We start from the raw sequence: 19,369 nt of genomic DNA, 5'->3' as shown, positions 1-19,369 counted from the left end.
CATTAAAACTGTATGATCAGGAAAGAGAGAGATAGCAAGTCACATGTCATGAATGTCTTAAATTTTAGCTTTGATTTTGATTTTTTTTTGAATGTTAAGAGTTGATGTGGTACACACATTTCTGTTTACTCCTTCACACGATAGTTTTTAAATTCTCATACACTGTATGAATTAAATGCAGGAAAAAACAACATATCTGTAGGTTGAAAAAATCTTCGATAAGCTGAGGTATCGACTGATGGAATGGGTATCGCCTGGTGACTAACTTCCTCCAAGATAGAAAGAAAAATGGTTTCTAACATTGGTTCTTCCTCCGCAGAAGCAAAATCACACAGCATATTGTCATGTTTGGCTGAATACCTCATTTGAGCGGACAAAACTAGAGTTGACAAAGTAGATTTGGGTATCCTCGGTATCTATAATTCTATAAAGTGATACAGAATGTTCAGTATAAATTTCGCGTATGATATTTCTTTAATTTTAATTATGAAAACGGCTATTTATACTAAGAAATATATTTCTTATGGACTACTATTTGATTTGGAGCATAATAGTTGATAGTTTGTCACATGTGAATGATTTCATTTCTATTAGCGTGCTGTTGTAAAGTGTGATAAATGATTTATTTCAATGACATTTTTATAAAAATAGTTATCAGTAACATTTGATATATTTATTGACAAGCATAGACTGAATGAACAGAAACTTTAAATAAGTAACTTAATAAAAAAATCTTTAAAGCAAGATAAAGTTAGGATGTCATTATAAAGACATTTTCGGCTTTTAATCTACTGAGTGATTTCAACCCTATCCATAATTCCTATTTAAATTTTATCAATTTCCTATTTTATTTATATTATACGAGTTAATATTTATGAATAACTATGCTTATCATAACAAAGCAGAATTAATTATGACATCCAACTACTTAGAATTTCGGAAGGTGGTTTTCCTTCCATTAAGTTGAAATATTAAGAGTAGAAACAATATTATATTTGAAATAACTACATCTTTTTCTTTAATCACGTCCATTAGTCCAATAAACTTTAGGGGGTGCTCCATAAAATACTAAGCTTCTTTCTATATCTACATTTGATGATGATGATACCCACTGTACAATATCTCCACTGCTGCAGAAGGCTTTTTTACCTAAATCCGGAAAACTGGGCCTTCATCTGAAATTTGTATCGCAGTCCAAACCTCCTAAAGTGCATATATTTGTATATGTGACTGTGTACACGTCGGTGAAAGACAGCACAAAAATACATTCCCAAGGGGAGATTCGGACTTCCTGCCTTTTTGATGGAGCGCGTATACATTAACCATTCGACAAATCAGCTCACATACTAACCTAGATTAGAACGTAAGTAATATGAGCAACAAGAACCTGAAGTTCAGAAAATTTTAAATACAAATAACGCTCGCTTTCATTTGAAAGGAATAGTCCCAAATTCATTACAGAAATAAAATATAATCGAATTAATTGCATATATATATATATATATATATATATATATATATATATATATATATATACCAGCAGAGTTCGTATGCTCAATTGAGTTATTAAGAATGGATCGCGTTCATTTTTTGTACGAAAACTGGCTTTCTTCATGAGGCGTGAATCACAATTGTCTAGGACCGCACATCGCCTACATCCGCCAATTTTGAAATTGTATAATGTTCGCAATGAAACCATATGTTTAATATTTTTTATATCTCTGATTACAAATTGAATTATCATCCATACGATGTTGCTTCATCGCAAGAAAACTTGATTTTAAGCATAAATCACTAAATATGGTATTCTAAAACTACTTTAGACATCAGTGTTTATCTGACTTCCTTGTTTGAAGAAAAAGATCCAAGGAAGATGCCACGTTTAGTGTTTGTGGCAGTAATGTATATTACAGTAGCGCAGGAGTCGGGAACCTTCTTGAACCAAAGAGCCATTCTACAAAAAAAAAATAAAATAATAATAATTAAAACAAAATTTTGGGAGCCGCAACTTCAATTCGACTTTTCCTGGTAACTCAAAGTTGCAGTTAGTTCAAACGTAGGTAAATTTCTTTTTTATTCAGTACTTCCAGATATCAAATACCACTTTTATGTTTGCATATAAATTTTTTATATGTTCAATAAATAAAACAACATTAAGTTTGATTAAGTTGAAGAGAAAAATAGTTTACAATTGTACGTTGAACCGAAAAGAGTCAAAACTCCAAAGCAAGTCGCCTGGCATTTGAATAATTAGTTGGGAAAGAATTCCAACATTTAAGTATAATTTCCTGTGGTGTTTCTTCCATATGTTCCTCATTTTCTTCAATTTGTACTACCATTTCCTGAAATTTTTCTACCCAGATGCTTTTATTCTGAATTTTCAGAAGCTCCATTTGTAGTTCTGCAATTGATATTAGGGAAAAAGCTTCAATATCTGTTGATTTTAAATTGAATTTGACGGATGTAATATAAATTTCACATCTCTGATGTTTTTCAAAATCCTGAAATTTGCTTGTAAACGAATCTAGAATTACAGTAATCATTTCAGCGAATATTTGTCAATCAACTTTTTCTTGATTTACAGTCAATCTATAATTTTTTAGATTTTCAAAATATATAAATTTTTCTTCCGTAACATCGAAAAACACTCTTAATTTCTGTTCAAAGGTAAGGACTTTTTCTAGTAATTGTAAGGCTGTGTTTCCCTTCCCTTGCAACTTCAAATTTAGCTTATTAAAATGTTCTCTCATATCAAGAAAAAAATAAATAAAAATAAAAATTTTGTATCCATTCGGGATTACTGAGAAGTTGTTTGATTTACATTATAATTTTGTAGTGGTTAAGAAAACTATTACTTCTTTTAAGCATTGAAAAATCGTTTTAATGCTTTTCCTCTTGATAACCATCGTACAGATGTAAATGTCACTAAATCTTTATGTTGACTACTTAGTTCCTCTAAAAATGTGTCATAAAGTCTGTGATTCAACGCCTGAAATGGGATGAAATGGATCATTGGCACAACAACAACATCCATCACTCTTTCTAGTTGTGGTAATAATCCCAAAGAATTTGCTACTAAAGCTTCTTGATGCAAAATGCAATGAAATGAAATAACTGCATGTGGAATATGAGTGGAGAATAATATAACAAACCCCTTACTTTTTCGCAGTCGTAGAAGGCGCGCCATCCGTCGCAATGCATACTATATTATTAATATTTTTGTTTTTCTTCTCGAATACCGGAAGATGTGATATATTTGACCATCGCAGCATTGTGCTATATCGGAAATATCATTTGATTCATCAACCGCATTGGGTATAAAATTGGCAAAATTAATATCCATAATTTGCATATTTGAAACTTCTGCAGAAATTTCCTTGACAATTCTAGCCGAAAGAGGTAAATCTTTAATTTATTTACGTATCTCGTCCTTATTTTTCATATCCTTAAATAGAATTTCAGGCACATTATGCATGCATTTTTTTTAGAACTTCACGATCGGTAAACGGTTTTCCCGCTTTTGCTATTTCAAGGGATAACAAAAAACTTGCTTCAGTACTATTCGAAGAAGATTTCGTTCAAGTTGAACAACTTCTTTGCTGAAACAATGTTTTCTTTTGTAATTCTTCAATAGCTTTTTTCTATTATCATCCTTAGGGTATTTTTTACTGAAGTCTAAATGTTTTCCTCGAAAATGTCGTTCGACATTACTTGATTTGTTATTTTGAAGTGATAGATAGCAAATTAAACATTGCGGATTTCCATTTACTTCTATAAATGCAAATTTCTCTATCCACATTTTATTGAATCCTCTGTTTTCTTCGATTATTTTTCTTTTACTTGAACTCATATTAGGAAGGTTATTATCACAAATTTACCTGCAAGTAAAAACACAAATCCAACATAATAACATTAAAAATTAATTTGTGCATAACATTACCTGACACTAAATTAAACACCCGTTTAGTTCCACAATAAATAAGTTAACTAACAGAATATTTATTTTGACAGTTAAAATCCGTATGTATCTAAAAACCGTGGTGTTTGAGAGGACAGCTGATCAATTTTCGCCGTGGCGCTAGTTACCTTAGGCAGGGTTAGCATTTAGCGGTATTTTAAATGTAACGCAGTTGTCAGTTGTTCATGTCATAAAATTTCATGCGTAACACACGTCACATGCATAGTATCTAGCGCCACGAACAGGCCGTATGAAAAAACAATATTTAGTTGTTCCTATTAATTATGTATCTTTTAATTCAATATAAAAGAGCCGCAGGTTCCCGACCCTTGCAGTAGCGTGTCAAAAGATTAGCACAAGCAAAAAAAAGGCGCAGAATATTTGTGAGTTTTTTTTTTTTTCATATGCAGATGGCATTATCAAATCCTGATATTCATCGTCAATAATTGTAGCTTTATAATTTTGCAAAATGAGTCCCATAAGAATGGATTGAGCAAAATAACAGTAAAGAAATACGTTTCGTGAAAACAAATCTTCCCTCCGTAGAAAACAGACTAAGACACACAAAAGTTGATCAGACTATTTTCTCCGATAAAAAGAAGCATATGAGAGAGAGAGAGATTAATTAGTTTCACAAGATTTAATGCCAGATTACGCGCCTGTGTCAGCTATTGAATATCGCGAGTAGATAAATGCATCCAACCACTACTGCCATTCTTGGCTGAAATGTTGCTCGGATGAGTAAAGAAAGTCTGGCATCTCACAAGGTCTTTTGTAATGGGAACAGATTGCAGTCCCAAGTGCAGCAACTCTTCTGTCTTTCTCGCCAAACTAATGACAAGATAGCGTTTTAGACCATCATCGTGATCAATCTCCACAAGCTTTCAACTTGGCTTCTATGAACAGCAATCGATTTCCTCTTAAAGGAGCAAGCTGAGAAGGTGAGGAGCAAAATGTTTTCAAAAAGATCCCCTTCACTTAGGAAATCGCGATTATTTTTGTAGCGTTAACCTCACTTGTTCAATAGTCTTCTAATTTATTTTCGTATATTTGATATTTCCGTAACCTTTCTGAGCATAAACACCGATGCAACATGGCATAAAGTAAACTACGGTCGAATTCCTTTTAACCTGGGAATTGTTCCGGCAAGAGGATGAATGTTAATATGCTTGAGTTATTGCGAAACAGGTCTCGCTCTTCCACGTGCATTTAAAGTGAATTTAACGCTAGATACCATTACTGAGCAAACCGTGAGCGCTTTGGGAATTTCAGAATCCTATTTTCTCTTAAAGAGAACACGAAACTGCTTTTTGGTGTACAATTACGCTTCAGGATACGGTAAACCTTCGTTATTTCACCAACAAATGCATCGGAAGAACACTACTATAGTAAGCATTTTTTGTAAAACATCGAAGTGAAGTTTACTAGCTGACGAATTTATTCGTAAAACGTTTTGCTTAGCGAAATGTTCAGTTTTCTGTGATACAATTCATATTCACAGCGGTATTCCAGTTTATTTAGTATAAATAATAGTGCATACGTAATGCTCCACTATTTGCAAAATGCATATTTTAATGTAGAAAATTTAGTTTAAATACGGTCTATAAAGTATTTTCTGAATTATCAAAAAAAAAAAAAAAAAACGCTAAAATATTTTATTCTAAATTTTGTCTTCAATATTATTTTTAAACCAAATGTGTATTTTGTAGTGTATTTTATATGATTATTATCATTGGAGGCAATTCATGAATTTTTGATTCAGGTATGTTCTAGATTTACAATTTATTACTGACTCATTTATAACAACCGACGAATGTTAGTCATAGAGAATGGCAGTATCATTTATACTTGAAAAAAGGTTAATTAAGTTAATTTATATTGATGTCAAAATATTCTGCTAGGTCGCCATGACGACCGAAATTTCAGTTTCAGTAACAAAGTAATATAAAACAAAACTAACGTATTTTTACTCATATTTCATACTTTGGGGCCACCTAATTTAAAATTTCTTGAGACGTGTTTCACACAAGCAACTCGGTTCCTTTTATCAGTGTTGTCCCCACATCGATTTTAATGCAATACAGTGTAACTTCACAGTCAAGTACGTTATTTTTCTTATTTTTATTTTCTATAGTGGGACTTAGTGTGTGAACAAGATTGGCTTCCTACTTTAGCACTGGCATTGTTCGGAGCAGGAGAACTTTTAAGTCTGCCACTTTACTTTCTTATTATGCGCAGGTAAGTAATCTGTAGATGTTTAGAAGAAACTGTTTGGCGTATTAAAAACTGCAAAGCATATTTGAATTCGTATGATAATTTCATCATGCATCGTCACTAAAATATTCCAATATGGAATTTAAAAGTATTTAATCATAATTGGAAAGGTGCAGACATTTCTTTAAAAAATTAAGAGACTATTTGAAGAAAATATGAATATAATTTAAGATTCTTTAAGATCAGATTAAAAAATAATTATTAAAATAACAGAATCAATATAGAATATCAGTTTATCCAAAACTCCCTCTAATGGTAGCTTATTGAAATTTCAGCTTATAGCTTAATCGAATAATTAATAAAATATATATAAGGCGCCATCTTGTGTTGCCATTTTCGTTTCTGAAAAAAAAAGTTATTACGATCATATGTTTATGTAAAAGACACCATTACTTTAGGAATCCATGCTTTACAGACAAGGAAGACGTGTCACCTTTTTCCTCTTCTTGACCACCCAGTGCCTCTGTGGAGCTCTAACAGCAGTGTCTCCAAATATAATCTGCTTCACTGTACTACGTTTCCTGGTTGGAATCACAGTACCCGCGACTGTTGCATCGCCTGCTGCACTAGGTGGGTGAATCAGGTATTTGTTCCTCTGCTGATGTCTGTCGTTTGAATAATATAATATATTTTTTAATATTATAATATTAAATTTATATTTTTTTTAAATTTCAAATATAACTTTTACTGAAGAATTAGGTTTTAAGTAATTTTAGTAATCTGAAATAATTTTGGTATTTATAATAAGATAATATTGGTAGTGCCATTAGAACTTTAATAAACGTGGATGAATTGCTGGTGTTTGAAGTCAGAAAATTCGAAAACAGAATTCAGATCTGGAAACTTTGAGAAGGTATTCTAGAGTGAAATTAGTTTAAGACTCGGAAAACCCAAATAAACATCAGTCTCAGAACACGCATGATTACAAACATGTGTTTATTAGTTACACGAATATGCTACGTCGCCAACAGAGAAGGTGTACTCACTCAGTGACGATGGTAGACAGAGAATATTGAACACCTGCTAATATTTTTCTAAAAAAAAAAAAAAAACAATCCATTTGAAGAAATCCAATCTGGAGAATGAAATAGGATTATTATTATTATTACAAGAAATCTCCAGGAAGTCAGACTCCTCGAGGAAGGCCAAATACTATACGCGCCAACTATTATACTTATTCTTGAATTCATTCACACTGCTTACAATCACAACATCCAATGGCAATCCATTCCAATCACGCACCACCCTCTGAGGAAAAAATCTAGCCCTCACGCCCTTCTTAGCGGATTTCATTCTCAGCTTCAAAGTATGCCCTCTCGTTCTTTCCACACCCTCCAAAAATTGAAAACATCCATCAATCGAAATCTTGCATGATCGCTTCGGTAGTTTGTAAGTCTTAATCATATCACCCCCTCTTTCTCCTGTTTGCTATAGATTCTTAATCTCTCTTCATATTCAGTATTCCACAATCCTGATATAATTTTCAAAACTCTCCTTTGAACTCTCGCCAATATATTACAACAGATACCAGGAGACCAGACCTGCGCACGGTAGTCTAAGTGAGGTCTTATCAAGGCCTCACTTGGACTACTTGTAAATCCTTATCTTTATAAGGATAAGGATTTACAAGTAAATATAAGGATATAAAGTATAATAATATTATACAATATATAATGGAACATTGGATATCAAATCAAGCCGAAGTGAATGACTTTACATTTACTGATACCCATTTTCCCATGACCACAGTTCCCGCCTATTCAAATCGTTCTGCAAGTACTGCATATCAGCAGCTTTCTTGATTACCTTACCTATTTTTGCATCATCAGCCAATAGCTGTAAGTCGCTTATCAAATCCTTCCCAGTATCATTAATGTACCGATTGAAACAGTGGAAGAAGCACTGATCCTTGTGGTACACCACAAGTTACCTTAAATCTTGCAGACTCACATCCCCCCGTATACCACGTTTTAATATCTGTCAGTCAGCCATCCTCTTATCCATGATAATATTCTATAACTCAAACCCATTTTCTCCAATTTATGCAGCAGTCTGACATGCTATATTCTGTCAAAAGCCTTAGCAAATCCAAAAGTGTCATGGTGTATCCATTTCCCTTGTCTAGTTCAATGGTAACATTGTTACAGAATGTGAGCAAGTTGCTAGAGCATGACCTTTCCTTAGTAAACGCGTGTTGTTCATTGCAAAGTAAAGATTCACTGTCAATCCAAACAAACATCTTTTTGGATTGCTGCATTTCGTATTACATAAACACTACTAGCCATTCAGCGCTGGCGAACCTGACGAATTGCTGACTCCTATATGATACTTGAACCATCTTATGGTATCCACAAATAACTGCAGGTAAATTATAATATAACCCATGTCATTTACAATGTCTGTAATAATTATAGGGTGAGAGCACATAGGCTTCGCGATGACCCATGACTTTAAAGGAAGGTGATAAATCATTTTTCACCCATATGAAAAGGGTTCAATTTCTGGTAATCTCGGAGAGCTGTCATTGTATGCCTACAAAACATCAGGCAAACAATACCTACCAGTGTGTATTTTTCTTCTGATAATTTTACATCATACGAATTATTTTTCACGGAGTGTGCATGCGCAATGCTAACTGATAATACACCTACGTAGGATTTTAACAATCGATGTAAAGTAATGGGAATTTTCTCTACAGTACAGGAATTAGTGGGTCCAGCTTATCGCAGGAGAGTGCTGATATTGAATTATCTCTGCCGTAGTCTGGGAGCCGTTTTCATAACTGGAGCTGTCTTCCTTCTGCGCGACTGGTCGCACATAGCCTTAGTATCAACATTGCCTTTTCTTGTCTTCTACCTTTCCTGGTGGTAAGTATACTCCTCTCTTTATTAATTTATTATTTTTACTTTGTCTATTAGAGTAGTTTCCCATACTTTACGTACGCGCGTTTACTCTGGAATTTTCGTAACATCGGCTTCTTCCCACTTAGGAAAAATGCAGTTTGGGAGACGTTATAATAATATTTCATTCACAAACGAATATTTAAAAATATTTATTTTTTAGCATGTACTTATAATAAACCGATGGCTCACAATCATTACTTCCATAAATAAATAAATATATATATAAGAATATTTGATCATTATAAATCAACGTTTTTTTCCCCACAGTTACCGTAAACATTTTAATTTCTATACTATTTTCCGTTCAGATGCCGTATTATTTTACAGATCAGCTGTTTTCATTTAGGTCGGCTGATTTATACGGAAAATACATGAAAGCAGAAAATAGCTCAGCGTGTGCATTAAGATGTGGAAATGGATGACTTAACCTATTCGGAATTGAGTGCGCACATCCATTAACGAAGTCGTAGAGGGGATCTTTTTCTACGGATTGTAAACAAACTTCAGCATTACTCTATGATAGGAAATGGTATATTTTTAAATGGAGTTTGCATAATTCTGTAGTTAGGAACACAACATTATCATTTGGTTATTGTTAAAAGAAAGAATATCCTGATTGTGTTTTAATAATGACTTGATTTTCTTATGTTTTGGAGTAAGATAATCATACGATTAAAACCATCACAGATATGATATTGCTAAATATCATAATGATAAAACTAAAACGCTTGCTATACTTGCTGTTTCATTTTCTTTCGCTTTTATCTTATCGATATTTTAGCAGATTCTTATCTTAATTCTGCAGTCTCTTCCGCTGAACAAACTCAGCTCAGTCCAACTATGTAATTCAGAAATTGTGGAAAGGAAACGAGACTTATCTACGTGATGTTTTACAACAGAGATTCCTCTAGAATTGGAGAATGTAATGCTGAATTATTTTTAAAGGAACTTTTACACAAAAGGTTGTAAATTGTGTATATCTTTTCGTACTAGAAAATGGGCGCATTGTCATTTGTAGCCATGGATGAAGGTTGCAGCAAATGAGGATTTTAAACCAAAATAACAAGACAATCATCCACGAGTAAAGAGTCCTTACATATAAATATTTTAAATGAAAAAATATTTGTCTAATTATATGATTGTCTTGCCATTTAGACTCAAAATTATAATGAATATTATGCCAATGAGATGTTTCTAATCACGATTTTTATTTTAATAACGAAACGTTATGAACGTTAATATTAATTCTATGTTATTTGTTTTCTGGCAGTGTAGAGTATTATCAGCCTTTCCCATTCCAACATCCATAGTTAAATTTTATAGCAGATGAACGTGTAACAACTATCCAGAACGGAGAAAGTATATTTGACCTTTCAAATCCCACCAATAAGATCGAATAAAAAAAAAAAAAAAGCATTCTTACCAAAAAAGCAGCTCAGATTTTTTTTTCGACTTGAAAATAAATCCCTCCTTTGGTTAGATGACATCGATGGTTGTCATAGTAACCGGCTGAATTCCTACGCATTTGGAATTTTTCAGCTATTAAATATTCTCAGTACTCATATTTATCACACAGTATTTGCACGAATGCTCGCTTAAGTTGCGATTATGTCTCGAGAACATGTTATGGAATAAACTAGACTTATCCATAAAAATAATTGATTACTAAACAATGTTCAGTACTTCTCTGAAATTCTATTTTATGGTAAAAATGTAAACTGCGCTTCGCACTATCTATCGGAATGGGGAAGGAATGTAAAAATATATTTTAAATAATATACATTAAATTACTGAGTTCATAGCATGCTTAGATGTTCTTGCCACATGCCATAATTCAACAGTCGGTCAGGGTTTTTCCAGAGTCTCCAAAATGGCTGCTGGCAAGAAGGCGTTTTGAAGAAACTATTCGACTTCTTCGATCAATTGCTCAGGTGAATGGGAAACACTTAAATCCTGATTACATCATCAGCACAAAGGTAACTATAGAGATTTTATATAAAATTTTAAAATAGCAAAACTTGTGTTTTGTAAATATGCGTAAAAAATATCTCATTTTTCCAGTATCTCATACCAGGCTTTTTGCTGTTATTTATATTTATATCTAAAATACTTTACATAATACCTTTTATCTATTGTTTATCTATAATAAATAAATTGGTCTGATCGTATTATAACTAAACAAAATGCTGACGTACTGGTAATTTGTAACTAAAATCTAAATAACGATAGCATGTTTAGAGCTATTTAAACTTTTATAGAAGAGGTATACTTTATTGCTTATGCCATTCATAATATGTTATCGAAGGATGATTTGATACCAGATTAATGAAATAGTGAAGATGAAATAGCTTCCTTTAAATGATATGAGCTCCTCTTTAATGTGTATACAGTTTCATTACAGCGCAAATTTCAACTTGAAAGCTCTCTGCGAACTAATGAAAGGAAGACAAAGTCCGACTTACAGAATGTGAGAGATTTGTTTAATCCAGCGAGCATGCGCAAAAGAACTATTGTGCTGTTGATCAGCTGGTAAGCATTTGTATTGTTGTATCTCACAATGATATTTATTTATTGCAATTATAAGTTTCTATTGCCCTGTGGTTTTGTTCATTGGAGAATTTCTACGTAATTAACTACAGTACTTTAATAATATCGAAAATATTTACGAAAATTCTATAAAAATCACTAATAGGATTACGTTCTTAAACAGTTATGTAATCTCATCTTGTGACGTGATTGTGAATTGTATAACATGCGGACGAATGCAGTATGGAAATAAAAAAAAAACACCTTTTATTCCCGATATTTTTATTTCTTTATTCAGACATAAATGTTGCAAATCGCACGATAAGAAAGTACAGATTTCTAGAAAGGTTTTCAATTAATCTTTCTGTTGTACGTTTTTCGTCTAATTATTTTCTATTTATTTTTGAGTGTAGTACTGACACCCGTTTTCTCTCTGTTTTCAGGTTAACCAACACCACAGCCTTCATAGGCCTTACTTATTATTGTATGGAACTCCACGGAGACATCTATCTTAATTTTCTGCTTTCGGCTGTGACCGAAGTCTTTGGATGGCTTTTGTCTCTCGTAATACTACGGTGCTGCGGTCGGCGCTGTTCTTACTGCGTCAGTTGTGCCTTAGGAGGAGTATTGTGTATTACTATGGCAACAAGGCGAAGAGGTATATAGTTCTTTAAAGTGAGATAAATTAAAAAAAAAAGAAAGTGGTTCTGAAATTTAATAAATATGATAAATTCCTGAATATGACTACATTTGTGGATCCCCCTTCTAATGCCGATTCAAAAGTGATTTTTACGATCCTTCTGATTGAAATACTATTTTTGTTGTCTGGTTTAAGGTGATAACGCAGTAAACTAAGCGTCTTGGTTTAGGTGGAACGTCATTAAAATGAAAAATAGACAAGAAGACAGAATAATTCTTTATTTGTAAGTTTTTAACCGAATGCTCTAAACAATTAAATGTAACTACCTTTTCTGTCCATAAGTTATTGAACTTTCAACAATCGATGCCTATATAATTATAATAATATAAAATAAAAATAATAAAACGTACTGTGGTTAAGAGACACCACTAGGGAGTCAGACTCATCGAGGGAGGCCACATACTGCACACACCAGCTTTCATACTTATTCCTAAATTCATTCACACTGCTTGCACTCACAACATCAAAAGGCAATCCATTCCAATCACGCACCACGTCTGAGAGAAAAATCTAGCCTTCACACCTTTCTTGGCGGCCTTCATTCTCGGCTTCTAATGATGCCCTCTCGACCTTCCCCCCACCCTCCATCAATTGAAATCCTGTATGACCCTTTCAGAAGTTTGTAAGTCTCAATCATATCACCCCTCTTTCTCCTGTTTGCTATTGTCTGCAGTCTACAAATTCTCAATCTCTCTTCATAATCACTATTCCACAATCCTGATGTCATTTGTACTCTCCTTTGTACTCCCTCCAATATATCAGAATCAAAACGGAAACCAGGAGACCAGACCTGCGCACAATAGTTCAAGTGAGATCGTATATCAAGGACTTGTAAAGAGGGAAAATAACATCCTTATCTTTAATATAAACGTTTCAGCATTGCAATTATCTTTTCAGTTGTATTTGCAATCTTTGCCACATGGCCCCTAAACGTCAACTTCCTATCTATTAACACTCCAAGATCCCCAGCATCATTAGTTTCTTCTAGCCTTATCCCACCAATATAATACGACATTGCATATCTAATCATGCCGAAGCGAATGACACCCATTTTCCCATACCCACAATTCCAGCCTATTAAAATCATTCTGCAAAGAATGCATATCAGCAGCATTCCTGATTATCCTACCTATCTTTGTATCATCGCAAATAGCTGTATGTCGCTTGTGAAATTCTTCCCAATATCATTAATGTACACATTGAATAACAGTGGACGAAGCACTGATCCTTGTGGTACACCACTTATTACCTTACACCTTTCAGACCCGGATCCCTCTTATACCACTTTTTGATATCTGTCAATCAGCAATCCTCTTATCCATGCTAATATTTTATAACGCAAACCCATTTTCTTCAATTTATGCAATAGTCTACCCTGCTGTATTCTGTCAAAAGCCTTAGCAAAATCCAATAGTGTCATGGTAAATCCATTCCCCTTGTCTAGTTCAATGGTGACATTGTTACAGACACCGAGCAAGTTGCTAAAAGAGGACCTTTCCTTAGTAAACCCATGCCGTTCACTGTTAACCCATTTCTGAATGCGAGCCCTAAACAATTTTTCCAAAATCTTCACCACCACTCCTGAGATACTACTTGGTCGATAGTTGGATACATCGGTCTTTGCACCACCTTTGCGCAATGAAATTACCATGCATTCCTTCCATTCCTGCGGAATCTTCCCTGTTCTAAGACATATTAAACAGGCTGGTCAAAGAAATGGCCTGTTCAGCTGAACACGCTTGATAATATTCCATCATTCCCTATTGCTGAATTCTTATTGTTTGTGCAATAGCTCTAATACATCGGCCTCACCCATCTGAGTTTCTTTATCTAGTGAAGTGGTAACAGTGAGCTCGATGTTGCCTTCACCAGGGTTGATGGCTTTTAACGAAATGGGCACTCATTAACTGAAAAACCTCTTCTTCATCTGTAACATACACGCCATCTGGATTTGGAAGAGTTATTCTTACATATTCATTCTTTCGTTTACTTGCAGCATATAGATAGCATTCTTACGGATTGTCTTTAGCACGCAGAGCCAGTTTCTTTTCCTACTCAACCTTTGCTTTCCGTACAACAGTTGTGACTATTCTAGCCTGCTGCTTATAACGTTCATAACGAACGTCATCCTTATGCAAACGATATTCCTTCTACATCCTCCTTTTCTTTCGAATCTCTCTCTCTCTCTCTTGCTTAATAAAATTACACATCCATTTGACTCCTGCTATATTTAAATCTTCGAATTCTCGAAACACATTCTGATATCGCATCATTTAAATATTGTTTAAATGCTTCCCATGCACTGTCGATAATCTTTCCATCCAGCAACGGATCCCATTCCACTTAAATCAGTATACTCCTCAGTTGGTCATAATTTCCTGCTTTGTAGTTCAGCATGTAACCTTTTCTAAATGGAACATTCATAAACTTAGTCACTTCCCAAATGAGTATCGCATGATCACTGTCACCAACCGGGGGAAGAATGTTTACGTCTTTTAACTGAAACGCCCTCTGACACTATAATCAAATCTCATACTCTTTGCCCTCGAGTTCCTTTTGTCACATGTTGCTTGAGGAAGTTGTCCCTCAAGAGCTCAATAAATGCATTTTCAGTCTTTTCATGAGATTCTACTGCTGCCCATTCAATATTTGGATAATTAGTCTCCCATTATGATTATTCTTTTCGTGCTCATCTCTTCTATTTGGTGATGCATTTCGTCATCACTAGTAACCGATCCACCAGGTCTGTAACAGCACCCTACTATGTAATTGATCTTCTTAGATTCCATCTCACACCAGATGGCTTCAAACTTAAGTGCCACATGAAATATCGTTAGTAGTAGTACTACTATGATTGTAGTACTACAAGAAGCTGAAAAACCGGAATTGTAGTACTACAAGAAGCTGAAAAACCGGAATTGTAGTACTACAAGAAGCTGAAAAATACTATACAGTTGTAGCAGTCTGACTATTCATAAAATTAAAAATCAGAATGCAGATTCAAAGCAGTACTGAGTTTAAACAATGCTGGATGATGCCACGTTCTGTTGTTCACGTTCATAATGTCCGAGGTCTCTGATTGAGGTATACTTTTTATTAAAGCTGACCAAACGTGGTGGAGAATTAATCCTTGCTTTTTATTGCATTGTGTTGGTATTTTAAACATGTTTTCAGCTTCTTCAAATTTCCTTATGTAACAGTTTTTTTCTATGTACGACATGTTTGTTTTCTGCCAGAGTACTTTGTGGCCGGTGGAAGTGGTATGGAAAGCTAGACCTGATTTGTGTTCTCTTCTGTTTTGCGCATCCTTTTGGTGTTCGTTCATGCGAATTTCCCCCAGATCTTCCTGTCTGTCCTACATAGCAGATGCCGCAAGAACAATACATTTTGTAAACACCTGGTTTTTTTAAAGGATGATGAGGAGGTTTCGGGGGATGTAGAAATCTCGAAATTTTTTCCAGCGGCAGAAAGGCAACCGATGTTATATTTGTTAAGTAATTTAGCCATCTTGTCTATAACATTTTTGATATATGGAAGCTTGATAGCGTTTTTGAAATCTTCTTTCTGAGAGATGCTTGTAGGAGGTGTGTGGAGGAATTTTTTGGTAGTTTTGGTTTCATAACCATTCTTTTGAAAGATCTGTGTTAGATATTCTAATTCTTCATTTCTCTGTTTTTCTGTGCTGGAAGTGTTATACGCTCTGTCCCTTAGGGTTTTTATTAGATCTATTTTTTGCAAAGGGTGGTGGTGTGAGGCCGCATTAAGAAATCTTCCTGTGTTGGTGGGTTTTCTATATATTGAGAAAGAATGTTTATCATCCTTTTCATTGACTTCTAATAGAATGTCTAGAAAAGGCAGTTTCCTAAGTTCTTCTCGTTCTAAAGTAAATTTTATATTATTATGCAAATTATTTAGGTAATCTTTGAAAGCAATGAGTTCATCTGTTGTTCCTGGCCATATGATGAATATATGGTCTACGTAGCGTAGCGTAGCCATATATTTGGTCTTTAATGATAATCGTTTAAAGCATTATGTTCAAAGTTTTCCATAAATAGGTTAGCTAAATCCGGTGAGAGGGAACAGCCCATAGCTAATCCTTCTTTTTTGTTCCCAAAATCTGTCTTGATACATGAAAAAAAAATATCATTTATACAATGTTTATAAAGATCTACGATGTCCGGAGGGAAACGGTCTTCCAGGAGATTCACAGTTTCATTTATATTAACATTGTATAAATAATACTTTTTCATCCAATCCAATCATCCAATAATTATTTCTTGATTGGCTAATTCCTGCAAATTATTTAAGTTCTACACGATGTAAAGCACACTGTTACAAGCCCAAGTACTTTTTATTTGTATAGAAATAAGAAGCAAGAACTATATATGTTTAATTATTTTAAAATCCTTATTGTGAGAAAAGTTTCGCGGACTACCGGCCTGCTGTTGTAATTCTCTTTTATTTCCGAGAAGAAGGAGTACTGAAATCAGCTCTGAAATTTGAACTTTAACCTAAAACAATATATAACGAATGCACTTGTTTAGTCTAAAATTAAAGCAGAAAGATACACTTCTATTAATAATAGAAATCATGACTCTTATATCGAGGTGGAACAGACGTCTCGTGTCTATCATGTGAATGCAGATAATTCGTCTGTCATTAAGAGAGAGTGAGTTTGATGCAAAGTTCTTCCCGAAATGTGTGCGTCTTTAAGCTCAGCAGTCACGGGATATAATGATTATAACCTCCATATACACACAGCCTCATGAAGTGGGAATAATAGTTTCATCATAACTGAGCTATGTGCACAGAGAAGTCTTTTCTTTATTTTGGATGATATCAGTAGTAAGCATCTTGTCTCTTACTGAGAAAGTTCTTAAATTATTATTACTAGTTGTTGAAGGTAAAAATTTTAGTCTAAATCTTCTGTATTTATTTTATAGGTAAAACTGCTTCATTGACGCTGTTCGTTTCAACCAAACTGATTGTTTCTACATCCTATTTCGTCCTTCCATCTTGGACAGCAGAGATACTTCCTACTGTAGTGAAAGATATTGGGTTTAACCTAATAGAATCTATTAGCCTAACGTGTTCAGTATTTTTACCTCTTCTCATATACCAGGTACCCACTCCATATTATGGACATGATAACATTCATTATGTTGCTCACTCGAATAGCTCTGCAGCTATGCGGGTAAGCGAACTTTCAGTGTTTTTTTTAATACAATGAGCATCTTAACGCCATGTATGGCTTATTGCTTTTTTCAGGGAAGGACAATACATAGCCTGCCGCTGACAGTTATTGGAATCCTACATGTATTAGGGGGTATTGCTGCTCTAGCACTGCCAGAAACTCATCTCTTCACTTTTCTGAAAGCCCCAACCATAGAAGACGAAAGCCACTGTGAGACATCGTGGTCCTGTAGGAACTGCGCTAGATATCATTCAGAAAAGTAAGTGGGGGATAATGGCTGCTAAATATCTTTTGCAATATTTTAAAATGGAAAATATTATGGATCCATCCATATTTTATTTTTATAACCAAATATAGAAACTTAGTTTCCAAATTTAACTGCAAAGCTTATGAAAAAATATAACCTTCGACATCAGAATTGTTAGTTCGCTAAATTTAAGAGGAGCGAGTGTGGTTGTCTTTTATTCATCCTTAATTATTATTTCCTATAATATTTAATTACTATTCTACTATAATAATAATTGCAGTATATATTTCATTATTTTATTATTATTTACTATATATCCTCAAGTCACTTAACTGATAGCTGATTCTAAGTCATAGTTTCGTAGGAGTCAAGGTGTGAACCTAAAGAATAAAATCTCTCGATACATTGCAATCATCTGTTAAATTCATCATAAGTGAACTCATGATGCATAATTACATTACTAATGTAAAGAGGCCAAACCGGTAAGATTTTAAAACTTAGGATATGAATCAAGCTGTATTTTACAGTGAATTTAACTTCCTGACATAGTATTGCTGAGAGAATTTATTCTCAAGATTTCTGCTTGGTCTGTGATGAGAACGGCGTTCGAAACTGCTAATTTCTTTTTATATTTGGCTACAAGATATCGTTGGAACTATACTATCCTCAATTCTAATAATTTAGTTTTGAAAAATTGAAGCCTTTTTTGTGCTTTCCTTCAATAACCTTTTACAGTAATGCCGAAGATTATGTTATTAGAATAGCTCTACCGACTATTTAATAAACGTATTTGTTTTCTTAACTTTGTGCTCCTAATAAATCAGTTCACAATAGCACTCTTCAGAAAACGTAAAATATTATCTATTTTTAGAATCAAACCCACGAATGGAATCTTAAGAAGCAGATGGTCACAATTAGAGTCGCCTATTTTTAGGTAAGTTTTGAAGTATGTAGCTATTTATTTCTACGACAGAAGAAAGTTGACGCATGCACGAACAGAACTATCATTTTTCTCATGACTTACGGATATTCAAGTGTTTTTCATTCTTTTTTTCTTTCATTTCGTACTAGCTTGCTCAAAACCCACATGGAAGATAAAGAACCTGAACCGATTATTACGGATCGTCCCTCAGGACATGGCTCCTGCTCATCTTTAGATGAACTGAAAGTGACTGTTCTTTGATACAGTGGAAATTTAGATTATAAAGGAATTGTAAAATCGGTTTTATATGAAGAGAAATTTCTTCCGCTTGTATAAATATCTGTAGGAAACAATTGAGCTCACTTTTACATATCACGAACGATAGAGTTATTAAAGAATTCATCTTCTTAAAGGCTTTGTTTGTTACGTAGAGGAGACTGAATATATCATTACATAATTATATTTCTACAATACAAATCTGTGAGTGACGTCACAATCAGATGTTTGCAGACAAGTTCTTTGCTTTATTTTGATTTCCTAGGGCACCATTAATGATGAAGACCAAAGGAAAACAAAAAATACCAAGTTAGTGATGAGCAATAAAATCTCTACTATATAATAGATAAATACCTATATAATCAGAGT

The 19,369-nt window shown here is 33.9% G+C and overlaps 1 protein-coding gene across 1 annotated transcript; it reads left to right on the top strand.

Moving 5' to 3' along the window:
* The first annotated feature begins 17,587 nt into the window (after positions 1–17,587).
* On the top strand, positions 17,588–19,133 carry LOC150096589 (uncharacterized). The gene is made up of 3 exons (XM_090408652.1): positions 17,588–17,814; positions 18,674–18,736; positions 18,874–19,133. Exons 1-3 carry the CDS (start codon positions 17,588–17,590, stop codon positions 18,983–18,985), a joined length of 402 nt encoding a protein of 133 aa, XP_090264778.1. The 3' UTR covers positions 18,986–19,133.
* Positions 19,134–19,369: the final 236 nt, after the last annotated feature.

This window comes from Typopeltis vanoorti, chromosome 18 (assembly GCF_054136105.1).
Source record: "Typopeltis vanoorti isolate ZY-2024b chromosome 18, IOZ_Tvanoo_1.0, whole genome shotgun sequence".
NCBI classification, from domain to species: domain Eukaryota; kingdom Metazoa; phylum Arthropoda; class Arachnida; order Uropygi; family Thelyphonidae; genus Typopeltis; species Typopeltis vanoorti.
Note: the sequence above shows the minus strand (reverse complement) of the source record. Positions and strands in the feature narration are given on the sequence as shown.